Source organism: Ursus arctos, unplaced genomic scaffold (genome assembly GCF_023065955.2).
Source record: "Ursus arctos isolate Adak ecotype North America unplaced genomic scaffold, UrsArc2.0 scaffold_2, whole genome shotgun sequence".
Taxonomy (NCBI): Eukaryota; Metazoa; Chordata; class Mammalia; order Carnivora; family Ursidae; genus Ursus; species Ursus arctos.
In genome coordinates, this window is record NW_026622874.1 from 72618591 (window position 1) to 72638223 (window position 19633).

General features: G+C 52.2%; 1 protein-coding gene across 1 annotated transcript in view; it reads left to right on the plus strand.

Moving 5' to 3' along the window:
* The window catches only part of ABAT (4-aminobutyrate aminotransferase), an 80831-nt gene extending 68612 nt beyond the window's left edge, over nt 1-12219 (plus strand). Inside the window, exons 10-16 of the mRNA XM_026520355.4 lie at nt 1109-1172; nt 1679-1827; nt 2944-3081; nt 3827-3994; nt 5194-5340; nt 7771-7882; nt 9026-12219. Coding sequence (XP_026376140.1) covers nt 1109-1172; nt 1679-1827; nt 2944-3081; nt 3827-3994; nt 5194-5340; nt 7771-7882; nt 9026-9147 — 900 coding nt within the window. The 3' untranslated portion in view covers nt 9148-12219. The remainder of the gene's footprint in view (nt 1-1108; nt 1173-1678; nt 1828-2943; nt 3082-3826; nt 3995-5193; nt 5341-7770; nt 7883-9025) is intronic.
* The last annotated feature ends 7414 nt before the right edge of the window (nt 12220-19633 follow it).

Below are 19633 nucleotides of genomic sequence, written 5' to 3' on the forward strand. Positions count from 1 at the left end.
GACACTGTGCTGTCAACCATGTAAATAAATACACGGGACATGACTGGAAGAAACCCTGCTAATATGTTTCCAGTGGGTTGCCTCTGGGTGGTAAGATTGTTTTCAGTTTCTTTTCATGCTTCCTTAAATTTTTTTCCCCCAATCCACCCCTTTCTCTCTATTCATACAAACCTACATAAACTTAAGCATTTTCTTTTTCCTTCTGGTCTTTAAAAACAGTGGACCATGCCCTCCCTCCTCACCTGACCCCCACGGACGTCTTGTTCCGTCGACATTTGTAGATCCCGTTGCTCCGGTTTAGTGGCTGCATTGGGACAAACAAGGAAAGAAAGTGACAGGAGGGTATTCCAGAGTTTGCTTGGGGGATGGGGTGGGAGGATGCTTTTCCCCAGGGCTCTCAGGGACCTGGAGGAGATCAGCCAGCCCAAGAAAACGTTGATGTGAGCCTCCCAGCAACTTTGGGTCCCCAGTAGTCTGCCTGGAGCTGGAAACGCGTCTGGCCCAGGGGTGGGGGGGGGTCAGGAAACAAGGCCGCTGTGCTGTCCAGGTGGGAGTTCCTGCACCCCTCCTGAGCCCAGGGGCAGCCTCCATTGGAAGAGCCTGCCACTTCGGCCCCAGCCCCACAGACCCCTTCCAAAGGCCTGGAGCACTTCCGGTGAGATGCCTAATCCAGCCTCGTGTCCCAGGAGACACCTGTTCCACGGGAGCAGTGGAAGCCCAGGATTCGAAACTCAAAAGCTGCAGCAGCCCAGCAGGTGACAAGGCCTAAGGCAGGTGTTGGGCCCGAGGCGGCGTGCTGGCCCAGCCTTTAGGCTTGGCCACATGCTGTGGCCACGAGAAGAAAATGGGCCCAGGTAATGCAGAACTTGTAAGAAGCCAGAAGTTTAGATACTTATATGAAATCTCTTGATTGGAAACATTTTTACTTTAAGGGCTGAACAGAACGTCTGTGGGCTGGATGCAGGCCTTAACTCAGTCTGTCACTTGGTCCTGAGAAGGGACTGAGGTTCTTTTTACAGACGTGTGTGTTCCTCTAGGTGTGCGGGGGCAACAGTACGGTCCCCCAGCCCTACAACTGTGACTGACCACCACTGTTTCTTGGTCCTAGGCCCCTGGCTGCCCCGAGTACAGCATCCTCTCCTTCATGGGCGCGTTCCACGGGAGGACCATGGGTAAGGAGGGACCAGTGTGATCCCCCAGCGGCAGTTAAACTTCGAGTAACAGCAGCAACCGCAGTGACGGTCGCCTTAGATCCTGCCTTGGCCGTTTTCACGTAGTGTCTCACTGACTCCACACCGTTCTCTGCAGAGGGGGAATTGTCATTCCCCCTTTGCAGACGTGGAGATCAAGGCTCGGCACGGAAGGAGCATGCCAAGGCCGGCCAGTGCCACAGCCAGCATTCAAACCCTGGCTCCGTGGCTTCAAAGCCTGTGCTGAGCCTGTGACGAATAGAAAGCAAAGTGCACACGCACACGCGCACACACGCACATGTACACACGCACTCACACGTGCATGCACGCACACGGGTTCTGCTTCAGCATCAGGGTGTCAGACGAACTCCAGGCAGCAGGCCTCCCTGGGTGTTGGAAGACGTGGCCTGAATTGCCCGTGGTCTCCTTTTCAAAGACTGTCCCTCCTGCTTTCCCAAGCCCAACCGCCTTCTGTTTTGCTGGCCTAGGATGCTTAGCCACCACGCACTCCAAAGCTATTCACAAGATCGACATCCCTTCTTTCGACTGGCCCATTGCACCGTTCCCACGACTGAAATACCCTCTGGAAGAGTTTGTGAAAGAGAACCAGCAGGAAGAAGCCCGCTGTCTGGAAGAGGTAACACTGCCCCGTCTCCTTCCCCCCTGGGAGAGAGGAGCGCAGAGTTCGTCTGGGACCTGCGTGGTGGTCCTTGGGACGGACTTCAGGACAGAAGGGCCTCATGTCCCACATGTTCCACACCAGGAAAAGTAAGGGGACACCTTGATTTTGCCTCCTGGCATCCATCACCCTGTTCCTCGTACTGATTTCTGAATCGTTTAAGTTTCTTTGGGGGCAAGCTTTGCTGACTCCAGAACAAGAGAGGCTTTATGAGAATATGGGGCAGCCCAGAGAAAAAGTGGATGCCTAGGACCCTGTCCACTGCTTTTCAGCCTTCTCCCAAGTCCTAGGGCGGCTCTGGGGTTGCAGCGAGGGCAGGGGAGGGACTGAGGACGGGCAGTCCCCTATTGCCACGCCTCCGCTGCAACCAGCAGCCCTCCTTCGATCTGTTCCACATACCGGCGTTCCACGTTAGACTCTGGAAGGAGTCTTCGCTGGGGAAAAGACACTGGAAACTCTTCAGGCTGGAATCTGAGCTCAGATGAGGCTGGTTTGCCTCTTAGACACGTCATCCTTTTTGATCAGTTAATAATTAACTCAGACTGCGTGAGAAGCAAGGTGCTAGGTGCTGGGTACTTAGTGGCAAAGAGAAAAGATGAGAATGGAGTCCAGTACAGCCCTGTCCAATAGAAATAGTTAGTTAAATATGTAATTGCAGTTTTTTTAGAAATCACCATTTTTTAAACAAATGCGTATCTGAGATTCTGCACAGAAAGGACTGTCCCACCAGTAACATCACACTAACGATACAGGAGCCATAGTACATACTAGCAGCAGCGGCTGCAACCCCTTCCCATATGCCGGACCTGGGCCGGGCGGTCTCATTCAGTCCCTCTGTGGCCTGAGTCCTTAGTTTCACCCCCACAGGTGCTAACACCAGGCCCAAGTAGGGCACGTTCCCACCCACACAAGCGGGTCTGAATGGATGCCACAGTCTTCACCGGCAGTGCACACGAACACGTTTGGCATCACTTGGGGCAGGGCGGTGGTGCGGGGGGGACCACCTGCCCATCCGCGGATGCTGCCCTACTAGGGCTTCCGCCAACCACTGTTACTTGCCCCCTGGGATTGCAGGTGGAGGATCTGATTGTGAAATATCGAAAAAAGAAAAAGACGGTGGCCGGGATCATCGTGGAGCCCATCCAGTCTGAGGGTGGAGACAACCACGCATCCGACGACTTCTTCCGGAAGCTGAGAGACATCTCCAGGAAGGTCAGTGCATGGGGCCAGGGCTGGTCAGGGCCATGAGCCTCTCCAGCTGGTTCTCCAGAGCAAACCGTTAGCTCTGGGGTCCTCGCGTGTGTCCAGAGGGTCAGAGGCTGCCTGGTGGCCTCATGGGTAGAGGTGCTGGAGGCAGGGGCAAGGCCAGGAGTTTCTCCCTAAAATGTCACTGCAGAATCAGCCTCCACCGTGCCATGTTAGTCAGGGACTTTCCCAATCCAGGGATGCCTGGGAAGGCCTCAGCTGCCTCCTTTTCTCTCTCCAGACCCCACCTCATATTTCAGCCCAGTGTGGTCCACACTCAACAGATGCAGAATGAGCAGACTCCAGACGAGTATCATGTGTTTAATACCGCATGCACGTGCAATTGGCACATGCAACCAGTAAGACAGGAGCTGCTCTCAACACCAATGCTCAGTAACTAGCAGTCGGGGTGGTGAGCGGAACTGGCAGGCAGGACAGCTGGAGCCTGGGAGGCAGCTCTGGGCCTCTCTGCTGGGACCGCTGGCCCTCAGAGTCCGCTTACTCGCTCGGGGCCTGAAGCTGAATGCAGCATCGCTGTGTGTAGGCAGAGGGCATACTCGATATTACAGTCCTGTTCCAGCTCCGACGGAGCTGCTTTCCAAGGCCCAGGAACAGGGGTTTGGTTCACAGACCAGAAGGCAGTGTGTCTCTGGCTGGATGCTGGCTGACGGTAGTGGGTGTTGATCTGCTCCTTCTCTCCCATCTCGGCCAGCACGGCTGTGCTTTCTTGGTGGATGAGGTCCAGACGGGAGGGGGCTGCACTGGCAAGTTCTGGGCCCATGAGCACTGGGGTTTGGCCGACCCTGTGGACGTGATGACCTTCAGCAAGAAGATGATGACCGGGGGCTTCTTCCACAAGGAAGAGTTCAGGCCTAATGCTGTGAGTAGCCACCCGCCCTCCCCGGGCTCACCATCACTCCTTTCTCCAAACCTGGAGCTGAGCGGACACCCACCAGATCACAGAGGGCCCCTGACACCCACTTCTTACCAATGTAATTAGCCAGTGGTTATGATCACCCAACTCTCCAGCTCTGTGCAGGGCAACTTCCTTGAAGCCTGCTGTCAGTCTCCTGATTTCTGTGGGTCCATATGATAATCTTAATAGCCACTGCTGTGAACTGAGCATTTACTCTGCCTGGCCCAGTTCTAAGCAGTTCTCATGTCCTTTTCATCCTTACAACAATCTAACCAAGTAGGTGTTATTTTTCTCTCCTATTTTACCAATGAAGAATGAGGCACAGAGAGGTTAAGTAAGTTGCCCAAGGTCACACAGCCTGTTAAGTGACAAAGCCAGGTTTCAAACGAGGCGCTCATGCTCTAAACCATGACACTGTACTGCCAGATATACATAGGGATTCTCATACACACACACAGTTATCAGGGGATCTTTTCTTCCGCTATTCCTGTATGTGCTTTCCACCCTCAAGATTGCCTCATGATCCAAAATCACTGCTGGAGCTCCAGCCATCACATATCAATTCTAAGCAGTAGGAAGGAAAAAGGAAGAAAGGACAAAGTGGCCCCCTTCTTGTCTTTATAAAGCAGCCTTCCGAGAAATCCCACATTTCTATTTCTAATACTTTGACTCGGGTCTGGTCACACGGCCACTCCTGTCTGTGAGGGAGGCTGGGAGGTGTGTTTTAGTTGGCCACACTGACACCTGAATAATTCATGGAGAAATAAATCAGTGGTCATTGTGAGGTAGACTGCCATCAATCCACTCCTGACCCCACCACCTCTATTTTCCAGGACAAATCACTTAACCTCTCAGAACCTTGGCTTTTCTTCTATAAAATGAGGATTATAGTAGTTAAGGGCCAACTGTCGTGGTTGCCCCAGAACTGAGGGATTGTCCAGGGCATGGGCCAACTGGGTCTCCCTAACAGTAGCACCTAGCTAGAGGGTGGTTGTTTCAGAAAGAATTCAGTGAGATGCCGTGCGTTACCTTCCCTGGCCTTGGTAGATGCTTGCTGGGCTAGTTCTCTCCTCTTAAGGAGGCACAAGTGTGTCTGAGGGAAGCAGGACCCTCCAGGGTGTGCCTGTATGTGAAGCCTTCCGACACCCAGTGCCTCGTTCCAGCCGTACCGGATCTTTAACACCTGGCTGGGGGACCCGTCCAAGAACCTGCTGCTGGCCGAGGTCATCAACATCATCAAGCGGGAGGACCTGCTGAGCAACGCAGCGCACGCCGGGAAGGCCCTGCTGACGGGGCTGCTGGACCTCCAGGTACCCCTCCCGGACCCCCAGCCGTGGCCCCCCACCACCCCCAGGGCAACATCCGAGCTCTCCGTTTCTGGAGGGTCTGTCCCTCCCCCACTCCCAGTCCCTGGCTCTCTTAAGTTCAGGCATCCGTCGTCTGGGAAGCCTCACCAACACGCCCCACTCTCATTACCCCCGACCTGTCACCTCGTCCCTCCTATCCTCTCACATGTACCACTCCACAGCATCACGCTCCAGCGGGCCAAGCCACAGAAGCAATTTTAAAGCAGACCAACAGTAAAAAGGAAGGAGGTGAAGTTAGTAATAATGTATTTTACGTTAACCCATTGCATCCATGATTTCAGCCTACCGTCAACACAGAAAATAGTCACGATTTCGTTTTCTCTCACTAAGACTTGGAAACCCACCCTGGACCTTACACGACAGCATGGCTCCACTTGCACTTGCCACATCTCAGGCCACGCGTGGGTGCTCGTGGGACAGCACAGCTCTCGGTTATCGTGGCTTGTCTTTGTTATATTGTGCTCCCTGCCCGACACCTTCCCCTGCCCAACACACATGTGCACAGGGACTGTGCCAGACGGGGCGGGGCCACCGGGAGCGCCTTCAGTGCCTGAGCTGGAGGTCAGCTGACCCTCTCCAGCTGACGGTCACAAAGAGCCCTTCTGCCAGGATCTGGAGGGTCCAGTCGCCCATGACCTGAGCAGAACACCAAGGGCTGATGGCAGGGGTGGTGGGGAAGGGGCGGTCACGCAGTAGTGGTAACAGCTTCCATTATTGAGAGCCTGCTGCACGCCCGGCCAGGAGTGGGCTCTCAGACGCCCATGGGGTGAAGTCCAGCAGGGATACTGTGAGTGTAGCCACTGTTACTATCCCAATTTTACAGATGAGGGAACTGAGGCATGGAGGGATCATTAGCTTGTCCAAAGTGACACAGTTTCCATATGGCACCCCTGGGGTTGGAACCTGATTCTAGTGGACTGCAAAGTCCATGTTCTGGGGGCACCCAGGTGGCCCAGACACTGAAGGGGTAAAATGTGGCTATTAGAACAGCTGAGACCCTCCAGCCAGTCAGCAGGTGCCCGAACAAGCAGAGGAAGTGCTGCACTGACTTGCAAGCCTCAGTTTCCCCACCTGTGGAAACCAAATGGGCCCTCCTCTGCTGGTGGAGTTAGGATTCAAGACCGTGCATGTAAGTGCCTGGCACACATAGGGGCCCTTATTACCACCAGAATGTGGCTTTATCTCCACTTTCCACCAATGAGATGACACTTGCCCCTCGGCTCTGCCCCAACTGCCCTGAGATTATGATTTTTAAGACTTATTTATTTATTTGAGAGAGAGTGAGAGAGTGTATGGGCAGGGGGAGGGGCAGAGGGAGAAGGAGAATCGATCCCATGACCCTGACATCATGACCTGAGCTCAGATCAAGACTGGGATGCTTAACTGCCCTGAGATTATTTGGGGCTATGCAAGCCCTGCTGATTGTCCTTTCCTTCGCATGAATGATGGAGTGGAGAAGAACCAAGATCTTCCACACCGAATGACTGCAGTAGCTTCCTCAGGCTGCTGGAACAAATGGCCACAAGCTGGGTGGTTTAAAACAAGAAATGGTTCTCTTACCATTCTGGAGACCAGAAGTCCGAAATCCAGATAGCGGGATACATAGTGATTCTCTCCAGAGGCGCAGAGGGAGAACCCACCCCACACCTCTCCCGGCTTCTGGTGGCTGCCAGCAATCCTGGGTGTCCTCTGGCTTGTGGGTGCTCATTCCAGCCTCTGCCCCCATTGTTCCCATATGCCTGCATCTCTGTCCAGGTCTCCCTCCTGTAAGGACGCCAGTCCTTGGAGTTAGAGCCACCCTGATCCAGTGTGACCTCCTTTTAACCTATTTGCATTGGCAAAGACTCTACTTCAAAGTAAGGTCACATTCACAGGTTCCAGGTGGACATGAATTTGGGGAGGGGAGCACTGTTCAACCCAGTACCCAGTCTCGGAGCCCGGAGTGAGTATGAGTGTCCTCTCCTACCAGAATCTCAGCTTTTCTAGAGGAAGCGCTGATAAAGATGGCTAACGTCTTCTGAGCACCTGCCGAGTGCCAGGCTCTAAGCCTGACATAGAAATCTTGTGCCGCTAAATTCCAACCACGGCCCATGGTGGGCAAGAGCATTTACATCCTTCGGTTTACAGAAGAGGAAACTGAGGCATGGGCCACTTACGTGACTGACCCCAGGTTGCATCAGGAGAGAGAGGCAGAGTGGGTTTTGGACTCAGGACTGGATGTGTACAGAGCCAGAGCCTGTAGCCCCACAGCCGTCCTGCCAGACCTGCAGAGGCCTGAAAGCCAGACCCTGGAGGGCACGTGAGGCGCTTCAGCCACAGCCTGGCTGCTGCCCAGGTGACGGGCTTTGACGCAGCCTTTTCCCCCCATTGCAGGCCCGGTACCCCCAGTTCATCAGCAGAGTGAGAGGACGAGGCACCTTTTGCTCCTTCGACACTCCCGATGAAACCATACGGAATAAACTCATTTTAATGGCCAGAAACAAAGGTATGTGAACAGGACCGGAAGCCAAGCTGCATCAGGGACCCAGGTCACCTGGGGAGGGTGCACTGCAGGGCGTGAGGCAGTAGGGGGCTCGAGGGGCTGAAAACAGTCTGAGTGCTCTTTCTCAAAAGAAGGGGAAGTGGCCAGTGGGATTTCCTTATTCATTCACTCGATATTCACTGAGAAGGTGAGTTGCATCAACGGAGGAGAGAATTGAGATGGTAAAGGAACTAGACCATCAGGGCCCTTCCTTCAAGGAGCTCACGGTCTAGCAGGAAGGCGACGTGTGAGATAGCGTTTCATAAACCATGGGTTGCAGTCTGCATCCTAGAAAGGAAGAAAAGGGGCTAAGGATGGAATAGCCGGGAGTGGGGTGTGTGTGTCAAGACCAGGAAATCAGGGAAGGCTTCCTTGAGGAAGAGGCATTTTACCTTAAGTCCAACCAGGTGAGCTGGGGTTGATCATGTCTGAAGTTGGGGAAGGGCATTCGGGCAGAGGGAGGGATGTGTGCAATTACCTGAGGCTGGATGGAGCCTACAGAGTGGGGAAGCCTCTAGAACAGAGTGTGAGGTGCACATTATGTTGGCCTGTGGAGCCTGTTCACGAGTCCGGGCTTCTTCCAGAGCTATGGGATGCCACGGGAGAGGCTCAGGGGGGTCAAAGTGTGTGATCAGAGGGCCTGAGATGGGTCAAGCATAGACTCGGCCCCTTCCCTCCTCCATCTCAGAATCCTCTTTAACATGAGAAAGCTGAGTTTTGGGGGTGTGACAAGACCTTGAGCAGGACACCTGGCGAGTTAGTGGTGAAGATACCCTTTAAAATCAGCAGGCCTGACCCACCCTGGTGACAGCTCTGCCCCTCGCACCTGCTGCCGGCCTGCCCGCACTCCATCATTTCTGTGTTTGCTTCTTTCCTTCCTGACCCCACCACGAGTTTCTGGAAGGCAGGTCTCAGCGGGCCTGGTTCAGGGGCAGCAGAACAGGTATTCGAGGTGGGAGGGAGAGAGAGAGAGAGAGAACGGCCGGCAAGGTGGGTGGAAGGACAGACGGAAGCTGGACAGAAGGAAGATGCGCCGCGTGCAGCCCCCCCTCCCACGGCGTGGCTCTGTGTCCAGGCCGCTGACCCCCCTCCTGCCTCTGCTTTCAGGCGTGGTGTTGGGAGGCTGCGGGGACAAATCCATTCGGTTCCGCCCCACTCTGGTCTTCAGAGATCACCACGCACACCTGTTCCTCAATATTTTCAGCGACATCTTAGCTGACTTCAAGTAAAGAAGCCATTTCCACTACGCTCTGAGAAAGCCCCGATCTCAACTGTTGTCAAATTGATTAGTTTGCCTAATTCATGTTTTCACTTAAAGTATCAGAGGCGAATGCGTAAACTGAAGGGTTCTTTGTGGGGAGGGATGTTTGTGGTGGCTTGGGGGGAGGGGACGGGCGGGAGGGGCTGGTTTTGATTTTCCTCCCTGCAGAGCCAATGACGCACATGGGTCTAAGCCCAGAAAATCTGCGTAAGCCCTGGACATTGTCTTCGGCAGGGCCATGAGGGTTCTGGCCATATATGTGCCCACCTTGACCCCAACAGTTTCTTTGGAAGCCAGGCAAGGAAATGACAGCTGCTCTTGGGATTGGTGGCTGGGACTCCCGGGTTCCGGTCCCTCTCAAGTGCCATATTCTGTGATGGAGGATGCGGGCCACCTTGCCCAATGAAGACAGACTCGCTCTCCCCCTCCCACCTGGCCCTGGAGCTCTGAGCAGGTCCCGTGCACAGTTCAGCAAAGGACAGGTCACTCAAAGGGAGGATAGTAGGAATATTAGGCTGGAGCTTGCAGTGTGGGAAGGGGTCCTGTGGCCTCCTGGCGACTAGGGCTGCTCCACTCAGTGCATCTGGGGATCCTCTAAACTGTGAATTCTGTCCTTGACAGGGCTGGGCCTTGGAGACTCTCTGGGTGGCATCACCGGCACTTCTTACTTGCCACCCTCCATTCCTCCAACTCTGTCCCCTCTGTTAAATGTCATCCCAGTCCTCTGTGGGGGGGAAGCGGCAGCCTGAGCATTCACGGGGACACACAGGAGCCAAAAGGTCAGAAGCACAAGCCAGTCGCCCAGGAGCGGAAGCCCAGGGCCTGGGACAGCAGAGCCACCTCCTCCTGTTTCCCTGGGCATCTGGGGTCTGACCCATGACCCCTCGCCCCAGGGGCTCTTTCTCTAACTTCCCATCCGCCTCTGCTCCAGCACAGGGAATGAGTTGCTGAACTAGATTCCTTCTTGAGGGAAGCACCACGAACTCAAGGCGCCAGAGCGGCAAGACGGCCTGATAGTTCAAGGTGGTTTCCTTGTACTTGCCACTCCAGATTAGAGATTTTCCCGACACGGAGGAGGTAGTTACCAGGCCGATGAGAGTTAAATGCTTAGCTGGATGGTGGTGGAGGCTAAGGGGCCTCTTCTGGAGGCGAGACATTCTTGGAACCGATCTGACTTTTGATGCTCCTACAAAGAGCCTCTGGTTGTCCCACAGCAGTGGACTGGCGTTTAGCAGGCAAACCCGGGAGGCCGGGCTGCACACCTGCCCCGAGGGAAGCGCTCGGCCTCCCGCTGGCTGCTCGGCTGTCTCGGGAGCCGGACACAGCAAGGTTTTCAGTTCAGCACTTGGCGCTTCTAATATCTAATCATCCAAAGACCTCAGACTGGTGGTGGTTTCTTTTTCTTTTCTGCTTCCACATGGTCCTCAACCTCTGTGTGTAGAGAAGGAAAGGCACTAGCATGTTTCATGTTTAACAGACGCAGCCAGATGCATGGATTCTGGCACACGCTGCATCTCGCAGTCTGTGCTCGCCGTTGCTTCTCAGAAGGACTTGTGTCGGTGTCAGTGTCACTGTTTGCTCTGCCAGCTGAACGGAGATGTCTGCCCCCCTCTCTGTGCAGGGTTCCACTCATTCGTATGTTCATCTGTTTATTCTCTCATTCCTTCATGGAACTTTCACTAAGTCCCTCCCCTGTCCCAGTCCCAGCGCTAAATAAGCACTAGGAATACAACATGGTCCCTGCTGCGAAGGGACTCACATTGCATCAGGGACAACAGACTCTTCAACCAGCAAGCCGAGTGGCAAGTGCTGTGACAGGTGTATGGGAACGTCAGGAAATCAGAGGGAGTGCCAGGCAGGCTCAGGAGATTTTGGGGAGAAAGTAACACTAGAGCAGGGTTTGGTAGAATGAGCAAGAGTTCTCCAAGCAGACAAGGCGAGGAGTGTCACAGAAATGGGGACAGCACGTTCAAAGACACATCAGTTCACAGTTTCACACCTTCCACTGGGGATCCAGATTCCACAGGCAATATCCCGAGATTCAAGGCCTTATTTAACAAACAAGCCAGATGCAACCCGAACCATAATTCATTTATTGGCATAAGTGTGCTTTCTCTGGAGAAGTTTAGCATTGGATGCAAACATTCGGTAAGGTTCCCAGAGTCCAAAAGGTTTTCAAGCCAGAGCGCAACCAGAAACTCGACTCTCTTCGGTGGAGAGAGTGGCTATAAATATTTTGTTCTCTCCCACGGGGCAATCATAGAGAAATGAAATTGTTTTACCTGGAAGGTCATTTCCAGACTTATTCACTCCTTACCAAGGAAAGTTACTTCTCGTGAAACTTTTTAAGCCATTTATCAACACGTTCTTGTTGGCTCAGGGCATCACATGAGTTCCTGAGGCATCCTCTTTTGGGGGTGGGGGTATAGCTGGAAGAATTTCAAGGAAAGACTCTCGGCAGGGCTCAAGATTGTAGGGGAGAGGTGGGTAAAAACGGGGAGCCCAGCCAACAGGTGGCTGACAAGGGTGGGGCCCGCGGAGTGCTTCTGTGGCCAACAGTCTGGGAATGAATCCATCTCCCGTCAGTGCCATAGACTTTAGTAACTGTCTCTAGCAAGTCTTGTCACTTTTACAGAAAACAAGGTCGTGTAATAGCAAGTCTTAGCACATCCTCACTTTTATTATAAATGGTGTTTTTTTATAATTTTTACTGACACTCAGTAACCATGCAAAATTGTGCACAACGTTAATATACCTGTATATCTATACCTATCTCTATACATATATATATATACATATATATATATATATATACACACATACATATATCAGCTCGTGGTAGAGAACCATAGCTAGGGAGCACCGCCGACTTACGCGTTCAAAGTGATCTTGTTTACAGTATTCTGTTGACAGTGCCAGTAAATGATAAAAGAAATTAACATGTCACAATGTAACTGATGACCATATGCACAATTCTGTGAATTAAATCTGTTTCCTGTGTTAATCAGTATTCTTAATTAAAAAAAATTTATAATGGAAACATGAGCTTGAACGTGGCCTTTTTGGGGTTGGAAACAGTTTTGTTAAGTCACTGCTTGACAAGTACGTATTAAGCACCTCTTCTACACAGCTTAGGGATGTCTTGGGCGATCACTCTGCACGCAAGCCCGCCTTGGGCTCAGGAAGCACTGTGAGGCCATTAACCTCACCACGGCTCGTCGAGGACTTACCATGTGACAGGGCCACAGGGGTGGACAAGGCATGGTCCTTACACTCAGCCCGTCTTCTGGCGGGGCAGGGGTCACAGCAAGCCAGCATAGGGTCTGGAATAAGAGCGGACCCTAGATGCTGTAGAGGCACAAAGGGCAGGCCCCAAGTTGGGGTGGAAGTTAAGTCCCTGAGTTCCATCTTCAAGATCAAGCAGGAACTGCTCCAGTGACTCTGAGGAGGGATAGGAGGCAGTCCAGACCCAGAGCAAAGCCAACTGGGGGCATGAAGGCGAGGTGAGGGCAAGCATTCTGTGGCGTGATCACAGAGAGTCCAGAGCCAGAGACCGGACCAAAGAAACAGGCAGGGCTCGGCTGTGGAGGGCCTTCCACGCTCTGCCGAGAGGCACGGCATTTCCACTCTGTGGCTCAGGTGCCGCAGGCTGGGAGCAGGGGGTCACCCACCATGCTGAGCGCTCCTGTGAAGAACGGGGCAGCCGAGAGACCAGCCAGGAATCTAGTGCAGTCAAGAGGACCTGGAGACATGAGCTGCAACGGGGATCGTGGGCTCCCGCCTCACTAATGCTCCCAGCTGTGTCAGTGACCCTGTGTGGTTCTGACTTCTCTCAGCTGTAAAACGCATCTTGGAAGGCAAGATTTACCATTAAACGTGTTTTTAAAATAATCCCATCTAGTAATGACAGTTACCATTTGTTGAGTATCTACTATGTGCAAGCATATTCTGTGGGGGCTTTATAATTTTCATGACAAACCCACGAGCTGTATATTTGTATGCCTATTTTTAAGATGAGGAAACAAGCTGAGAGAGGTTAGGGGGAACTGCTTGGAAGCCAGGATTCGAAACACGCAGACGTATGAAAGATGGTCTATTAGTGTATAAACAAACGTGTGTGTGAGGGATTGGGTGCGGGTGGGGACTGTCTCCACTCCAGGACCTTTCTCATGGCCAGCCTAGCTGCCAGCCTGCCCACCGGCCCTGGAAAGTCAACCTGCACCAGTCGGCGTTCATGTGAGCTCTTAACGTAACTTCCTAAGGTGGGTGGTGGAAGGCACCAAAACCTCGAGGTCAAATACTCTTTGTTAAAAACAGACACTGTTTTCTACTTTCTGTTCTCCTTCGGGGCTGGGGAGGCAGGGTACTGCAGGGGAATGACCTAACTCTGCGGCTTTCTAGTCGGGTGACCTTGAGCAAGTCACCTGACCTCTCGGAACCTCTCTGCAAAAGGAGGCTGCGAATAGCAGTGCTCGCTAGCACTTACCAAATGCTCCCAGGGACCCAGCAGTATTTTAAGTGTATTCCAGGTAGTAAGTCGGTCCCACAACCGCCCTACGTGGGAGCTACGGTCAGCGCTGCTTCCCAGATGAAGAACCCAAAGCATGGAGAACTCCTCTAACTGGTCACAGCTACAACGTGGCAGGACATACAGTCTCACATACGGTTCCAAGAATGATATGTTTCTGTCAACGTTAAGTTCCCACTCATAGATATTAAGTCTACTTCCTGAAACGGATACAAGTCCAACTGAGGCCCGGAGTATATCTCAACTGTTCATCAGTGAAACAGATGTTTTGTCACCAGAGTTGGTACAAACATGGCCAGATGGTATGGGCCCCGGCTGATTAATTGGGCAGGATTTTATAGTTGAATGCCACAGGATCAAAACAAGGCCATAAAAGTTGGACTCTGCCTGGGGTTCAAAGGAGCCCTGCTGCTTTCCATGTGGGGACTCACAAGTCCTGAAGTCACAAAGCAGCAGCAAAAGGAAAGCTCCTACCGCTGGCCGTCTGGGCGGTTTACCCCAGACTGCGCCCCTCACTCCCACCCCAAGCAGCAAAGCCTGCTAAATCCGCACTGGGGAGTACACGGAACATGGTCCTCGAATGACACAGTCTCATCTTTGGTAACCGGGGCAGGCAGGACACCAGCTCCCAGCTGTGCAGACCTGAATGTCCCGGCTAACGCTGCCCTCGCCGTGCTCTGGGGACCGCCTGTGGCTGCTCAGGTGGCACACAGAACACCACTGTTGGTTTACAAGCCCCTTGTGAGCTCACCGGTACAAAATGGAACTGGCCTCCATATACAGACGGCAGAGCGAGACCGGAGAGAGAGGCAAGCCACCCCAAATGGGCAGGTGGCAGGGGTAATAGGCAAGGGAACTTAACTTACAAGGCTTATCTTGGGTGGCTGCAAGATGAGGAGGTCTCCACACCCACCTGCCAGAATCTTAAGAGTTTGTATGGAGGCCTTCACTGCATGCAGGGCTGTCCGCTGTGCGGGTGGTCTCAACACCACACCACCACGTCAAGGCTGTGTACTTGAGCACCTTCCGAAACAGAGAAGTCAGGCGGAACCTACATTCCAAGGACAACGGAGGGCTGAGGAGCCTCCGATTGCCTGGGGTCAGTTAGAGGGTCAGCTGGCAGTCGCGCCCTCTTAATGACCCCCTCAACAACCATACACTGGACGGCCTAAATGGGAAACATGTACTTCTCACAGTTCTGAAGGCCAGAGGTCCATGATCAGGTTCTTGGTCAGGACCTCTTCCTCCGTATGTCCTCACATGGCCTTCCTGGGGGCATACACACAGAAAGCCTCTTTATTTGTAAGGGCCCTAATCCCATCATGGGGACCCTAATCATCTCCCAAAGGCCCCACCTCCCAACACCATTACATTGGGGGCTGTGGTTTCAACATCTGAATGTCAGGGGGAGGGTGATACACCTTCAGCCCATAGCAAGTACCTTATGGAAACAGAGATGATACAGACCACCCCATTCCCTGCAGCTAAATTATACCCAGCCCATGGCATGGAGGCGCCCAGAGTCCAGACGGATCTCAGCAGACAAGCGGGAAAACCACTCTAGGAGGGACAAATATCACCATGTCACTGGTTATCTCCACGACTGAATGTTTCCCAATGTCAGCTCAGCTTCCAAGTCCAGAATGGGAATTCATAGTGGAGAAACTTCTCTCCACCTAGAAAGCTGACTTGAAAGAGACCTTGTTTTCCACAGCATTTTTCTTCATTTGTTAAGACAGACAACATGCTCTGTGAAAACTTAAATAGTATTAGAAGGTTATAAAGTTGAACGTGGACGTCTTCCCTCCATCCTCTCCACCCCCTTCTACCCTCAACCGTAACCACTGTGAACAAATTAGAATCTATGTGACTTGTACAAACACAAAAATAAGACCACACCAAACTATATTGTTGTGACTTTTTCTTTCCACTGATCACTACCCTATGGTTACCTTTCCACATCAGCAGGTATCATTCAACCTCATTCTTTTTTTTTTTTTTAAGATGTATTTATTTATTTTAAAGAGAGAACATGTGCATGGTGGGGAAGGGCAGAGGGAGAGAGAAACCCAGACTCCTCGCTGAGGACAGAGCCCGACGTGGGGCTCAATCCCACAATCTGGAGATCATGAGCTGAGCCGAAACCAAGATTTGGACGCTCAACTGACTGCGCCACCCAGGCCCCCCTCAACATCATCTTTCTGAGGGCCATGTCATAGTCCATAGTGTGGCTCTACCAACAGTTATTCACCCATGTTACCTACTAACAAAAACTCAGTTTACTTCCACTTTTGTCACTGCTGTTCCTTCGTTTTGCTATTAGAAACATTCAGTGAGGGGCGCCTGGGTGGCACAGCGGTTAAGCGTCTGCCTTCGGCTCAGGGCGTGATCCCGGCGTTGTGGGATCGAGCCCCACATCAGGCTCCTCTGCTGGGAGCCTGCTTCTTCCTCTCCCACTCCCCCTGTTTGTGTTCCCTCTCTCGCTGGCTGTCTCTATCTCTGTCAAATAAATAAATAAAATCTTTAAAAAAAAAAAAAAAAACATTCAGTGAACATCCTCGTAAGTCTGCTTGGGTATTTCTATGAGATTATTACTTTGGCATTGTCGTCAAAGTGGGGGAATTGCCAATATACCCACCTGCTCAATCTCAAGACCACCTGTATCTCCTGAGAAGCTGCTTTATCATCTGCACGGCTTTCAGGAAGGGTAAATCCCAGTGATTCTCAAAAGTCGGGGTGCCTCAGAATTACCCGGGAAGCATAAAAATACAGATACCCCAGCATCTGCCAGAATCCACAGGGGCTGAGCACAGGTGAGTTCGGACAGCTGCCAGGTACTGCCCTCCTGGTGCACGGCAGGAGCCCTTCAGTGGTCAAGCCAGAATCTGTGGTTCTGGCTTGGAATGAGGGGAGGGAACAATGCATTTGCTGTGTGTGCCCTCTGCTGGTGCTGTGTGAGCAGACAACACATCGAAATGGAGGCTCTTTCCTGCCACGGCTGGTGAGAACGGGGTTCTAACCTCCAGTGTGAGGATGCCTCAGGAAAGCGACTATCAACCCAGGCTACAAGTGAGAATCCCCTGGGGAGCCCTGACAACAGCAATGCCTGGTTATAGGCCTGGGCAACTATATATTTTTTTAAGATTTTATTTATTTGACAGAGAGAGAGAGAGATCACAAGTAGGCAGAGTGACAGGCAGAGGGAGAGGGAGAAGCGCTATGCAGGGAGCCTGATGCGGGGCTCAATCCCAGGACCCTGAGATCATGACCTGAGCCGAAGGCAGACGCTTAACCAACTGAGCCACCCAGATGCCCCGAGCAACAATATTTTTAAAAAGCTCTCCAGGTGATTCCACACGTGGAGCCAGAGCTGAGAACCTATTCTTTAGGTAAAAAAAATTGGACCCAAGAACACGACGTCCACAGAGGCACGAGTTACTCTGGGGTTTTCTGTCCTGATAGTCTATTTCTGAAATTCCCAGCCTGACTGCATTTCAGAATTGCCTTCAAGCTTGTCAAAAAGATTTTGGGGACCCATCCCAGACATAACCAGAATCTCCAGGAGTGAGGTTCACTCAGGTAATAGCTTACAACTAGACCAACACCAGAGATTATTTGAGCTAATTCTTGTCTTTAATGAGGTCAAAGTCAAAACATTTATACCTCTTAAGACATTTTATAGGGGCCTGAGTGGCTCAGTCGGTTAAGTGTCTGCCTGGGATCCAGCCCTGCATCGGGCTCCTTGCTCAGTGGGGAGTCTGCTTCTCCCTCTCCCTCTGCCTGCTGCTCCCCCTGCTTGTGCTTCCTCTGTGAAATAAATAAAATCTTTTTTTGAAAAAAGACATTTTATAGGCAAAGACTGTCTTTGGGGAAAGGGGCTCACAGTCATTGAAAGAGCTGGTAAGGAGGTGAGGGAACAGTATGGAAGGAAACCAACGGCTACATATAATTGACTCTTCTCTGTACAATTAAATCTTCACTGCAACTTCTTGAGCATAAATAACAATACCTGTTACAGAAACTGGAGAGAGGGAGCAAGCTCTATGCAGACATCTAGGGACAAAGGTTTGCAGGCAGAGGGAACTGCCTAAGCAAAGGCCCTGAGGCGGAAGTGCCCTGGATTGCTGAAGGGACCGCAGGCTGGATGTGACTGGAAGTGGTTGCGGGCAGAGTCCTGGATGAGAGAAAACAGCAGGGGGTAGGTGTGGAACCAGACCACATCAGGCCTTACAGGCCACGGTAAGGACTTCAGTTTTTAGAACAGCTGTGCGAGTCTTTATTTTATTTATTTATTTTTTAAGGATCACTTTACGGGCGCCTGGGTGGCTCAGTGGGTTAAGTGTCTGTCTTCGGCTCAGGTCATGATCTCAGGGTCCTAGGATCAAGCCCTAGGTCAGGCTCCCTGCCCAGTGGGGAGTCTGCTTCTCGCTCTCCCTCTGCCACTCCCCCTGCTTATGCTCTTGTTTGTGGGCATGCTCTCTCTCTCAAATGAATAGATAAAAAAACCTTTAAAAACAGTAAAAGAATAAAAATAAAGGATCACTTTGGTGATCTCAGGGTCCTGGGATGGAACCCTGCATTGGGGCACCATACTCAGTGGGGAGTCTGCTTGAGAATCCTCTCTCCCTCTCCCCCTGCCCCTCCTCCTGCTCTATCTCTAAATAAATCAATCTTAAAAAACAAAAACAAAATCGGAGGATCACTTTGGCTGCTGGGAGAACAGACCCTAGAAGGGGAAGGATAATGGAAGCAGCAGGTTGCAACAACCCAGAGGAAACATGAGGGTGGTGGATCAGAACGGCAGGGGTGCACAGGGGGAAAGGTGCTCAGCTTCTGGTCCCATTTTTGAGAGTCAGCCTGAAACAATAAGTCAATGGAACCACATGCCATTTCCCCTGAAGAAAGGGCCAGTGCTTCTGAATGGGTGGGTGGCCCCCAAGGACGCCCAGGCTCTGGATCAGGGCTCAGGGAGAGTGTTCTCCTGCATGCAGGGCCCTCGGGTCTGGGAAAACCACAGCTATGCCCAGACAGTGGATGCCCAGCGTCCCCGAACACCTGAGGCACACAACCACACACACCCCAGACTAGGGTCTCCAACCTCAGGAACCAAACCCACAAGCCAACGACTTTACATTTGCATCTTTAACTACAACTGAATACAAACTACGAAGTGCTGTTTCTTCTTCTTTCTAAAAGATCCCACACTTTGGGACACCTGGGTGGCTCAGTCGGTGAAGCGTCTGACTTCAGCTCAGATCATGATCTCGGGGTCCTGGGATTGAGCCCCCATCAGGATCCCTGCTCAGTAGGGAGCCTGCTTCTCTCTCTCCCTCTGCTCCTCCCCCAAGCATGTGCCTTCTCTCTAATACAATCTTTAAAAATATACAAAAATAAAAGCTCCCACACTTCATACTTCCTTCCACCGTTCTCGCCTTTCTCTCACCTTCCAGGCTTTCCCCAGAGGTTAGGATCAAATCAGGGCCGGCCGCCAGCATGCACCCCACTCTTGCTCTTGTCCCTGCCTCCTCATGGCGACCCACTCCCACTCACTGCTCCCGGTCACCTAAATACGCATGTGCACTGGTTTACCGGCTGTCCTCCCTCCCCCGCACTCCCCCAGAGGGACCCAAATGCCCCTCTTTGTGGCTAGTGCTGAGCAGGGCATGGCACAAGAGATTTGGGCAGAATGAAGGGCTGATGTGGAAGCTTACAGAACAGTCTTGCGTTACAGGCTTTACTTGCGTGTCTGTGAAATGGTATAAATTAACTAAGAAAACCAACTTCTTTCGTATTAGCGACTTTTCTCAAAATGCCATTTTCAGCCTACAGAGAAGGCTCTCTCTCCATATATTTGATATGCCAACATTTTTTTTAGGGAGGAAGGGAGAGCAGGGGTGGAGGGGGGAGAGAATCCACTGGGCATGGA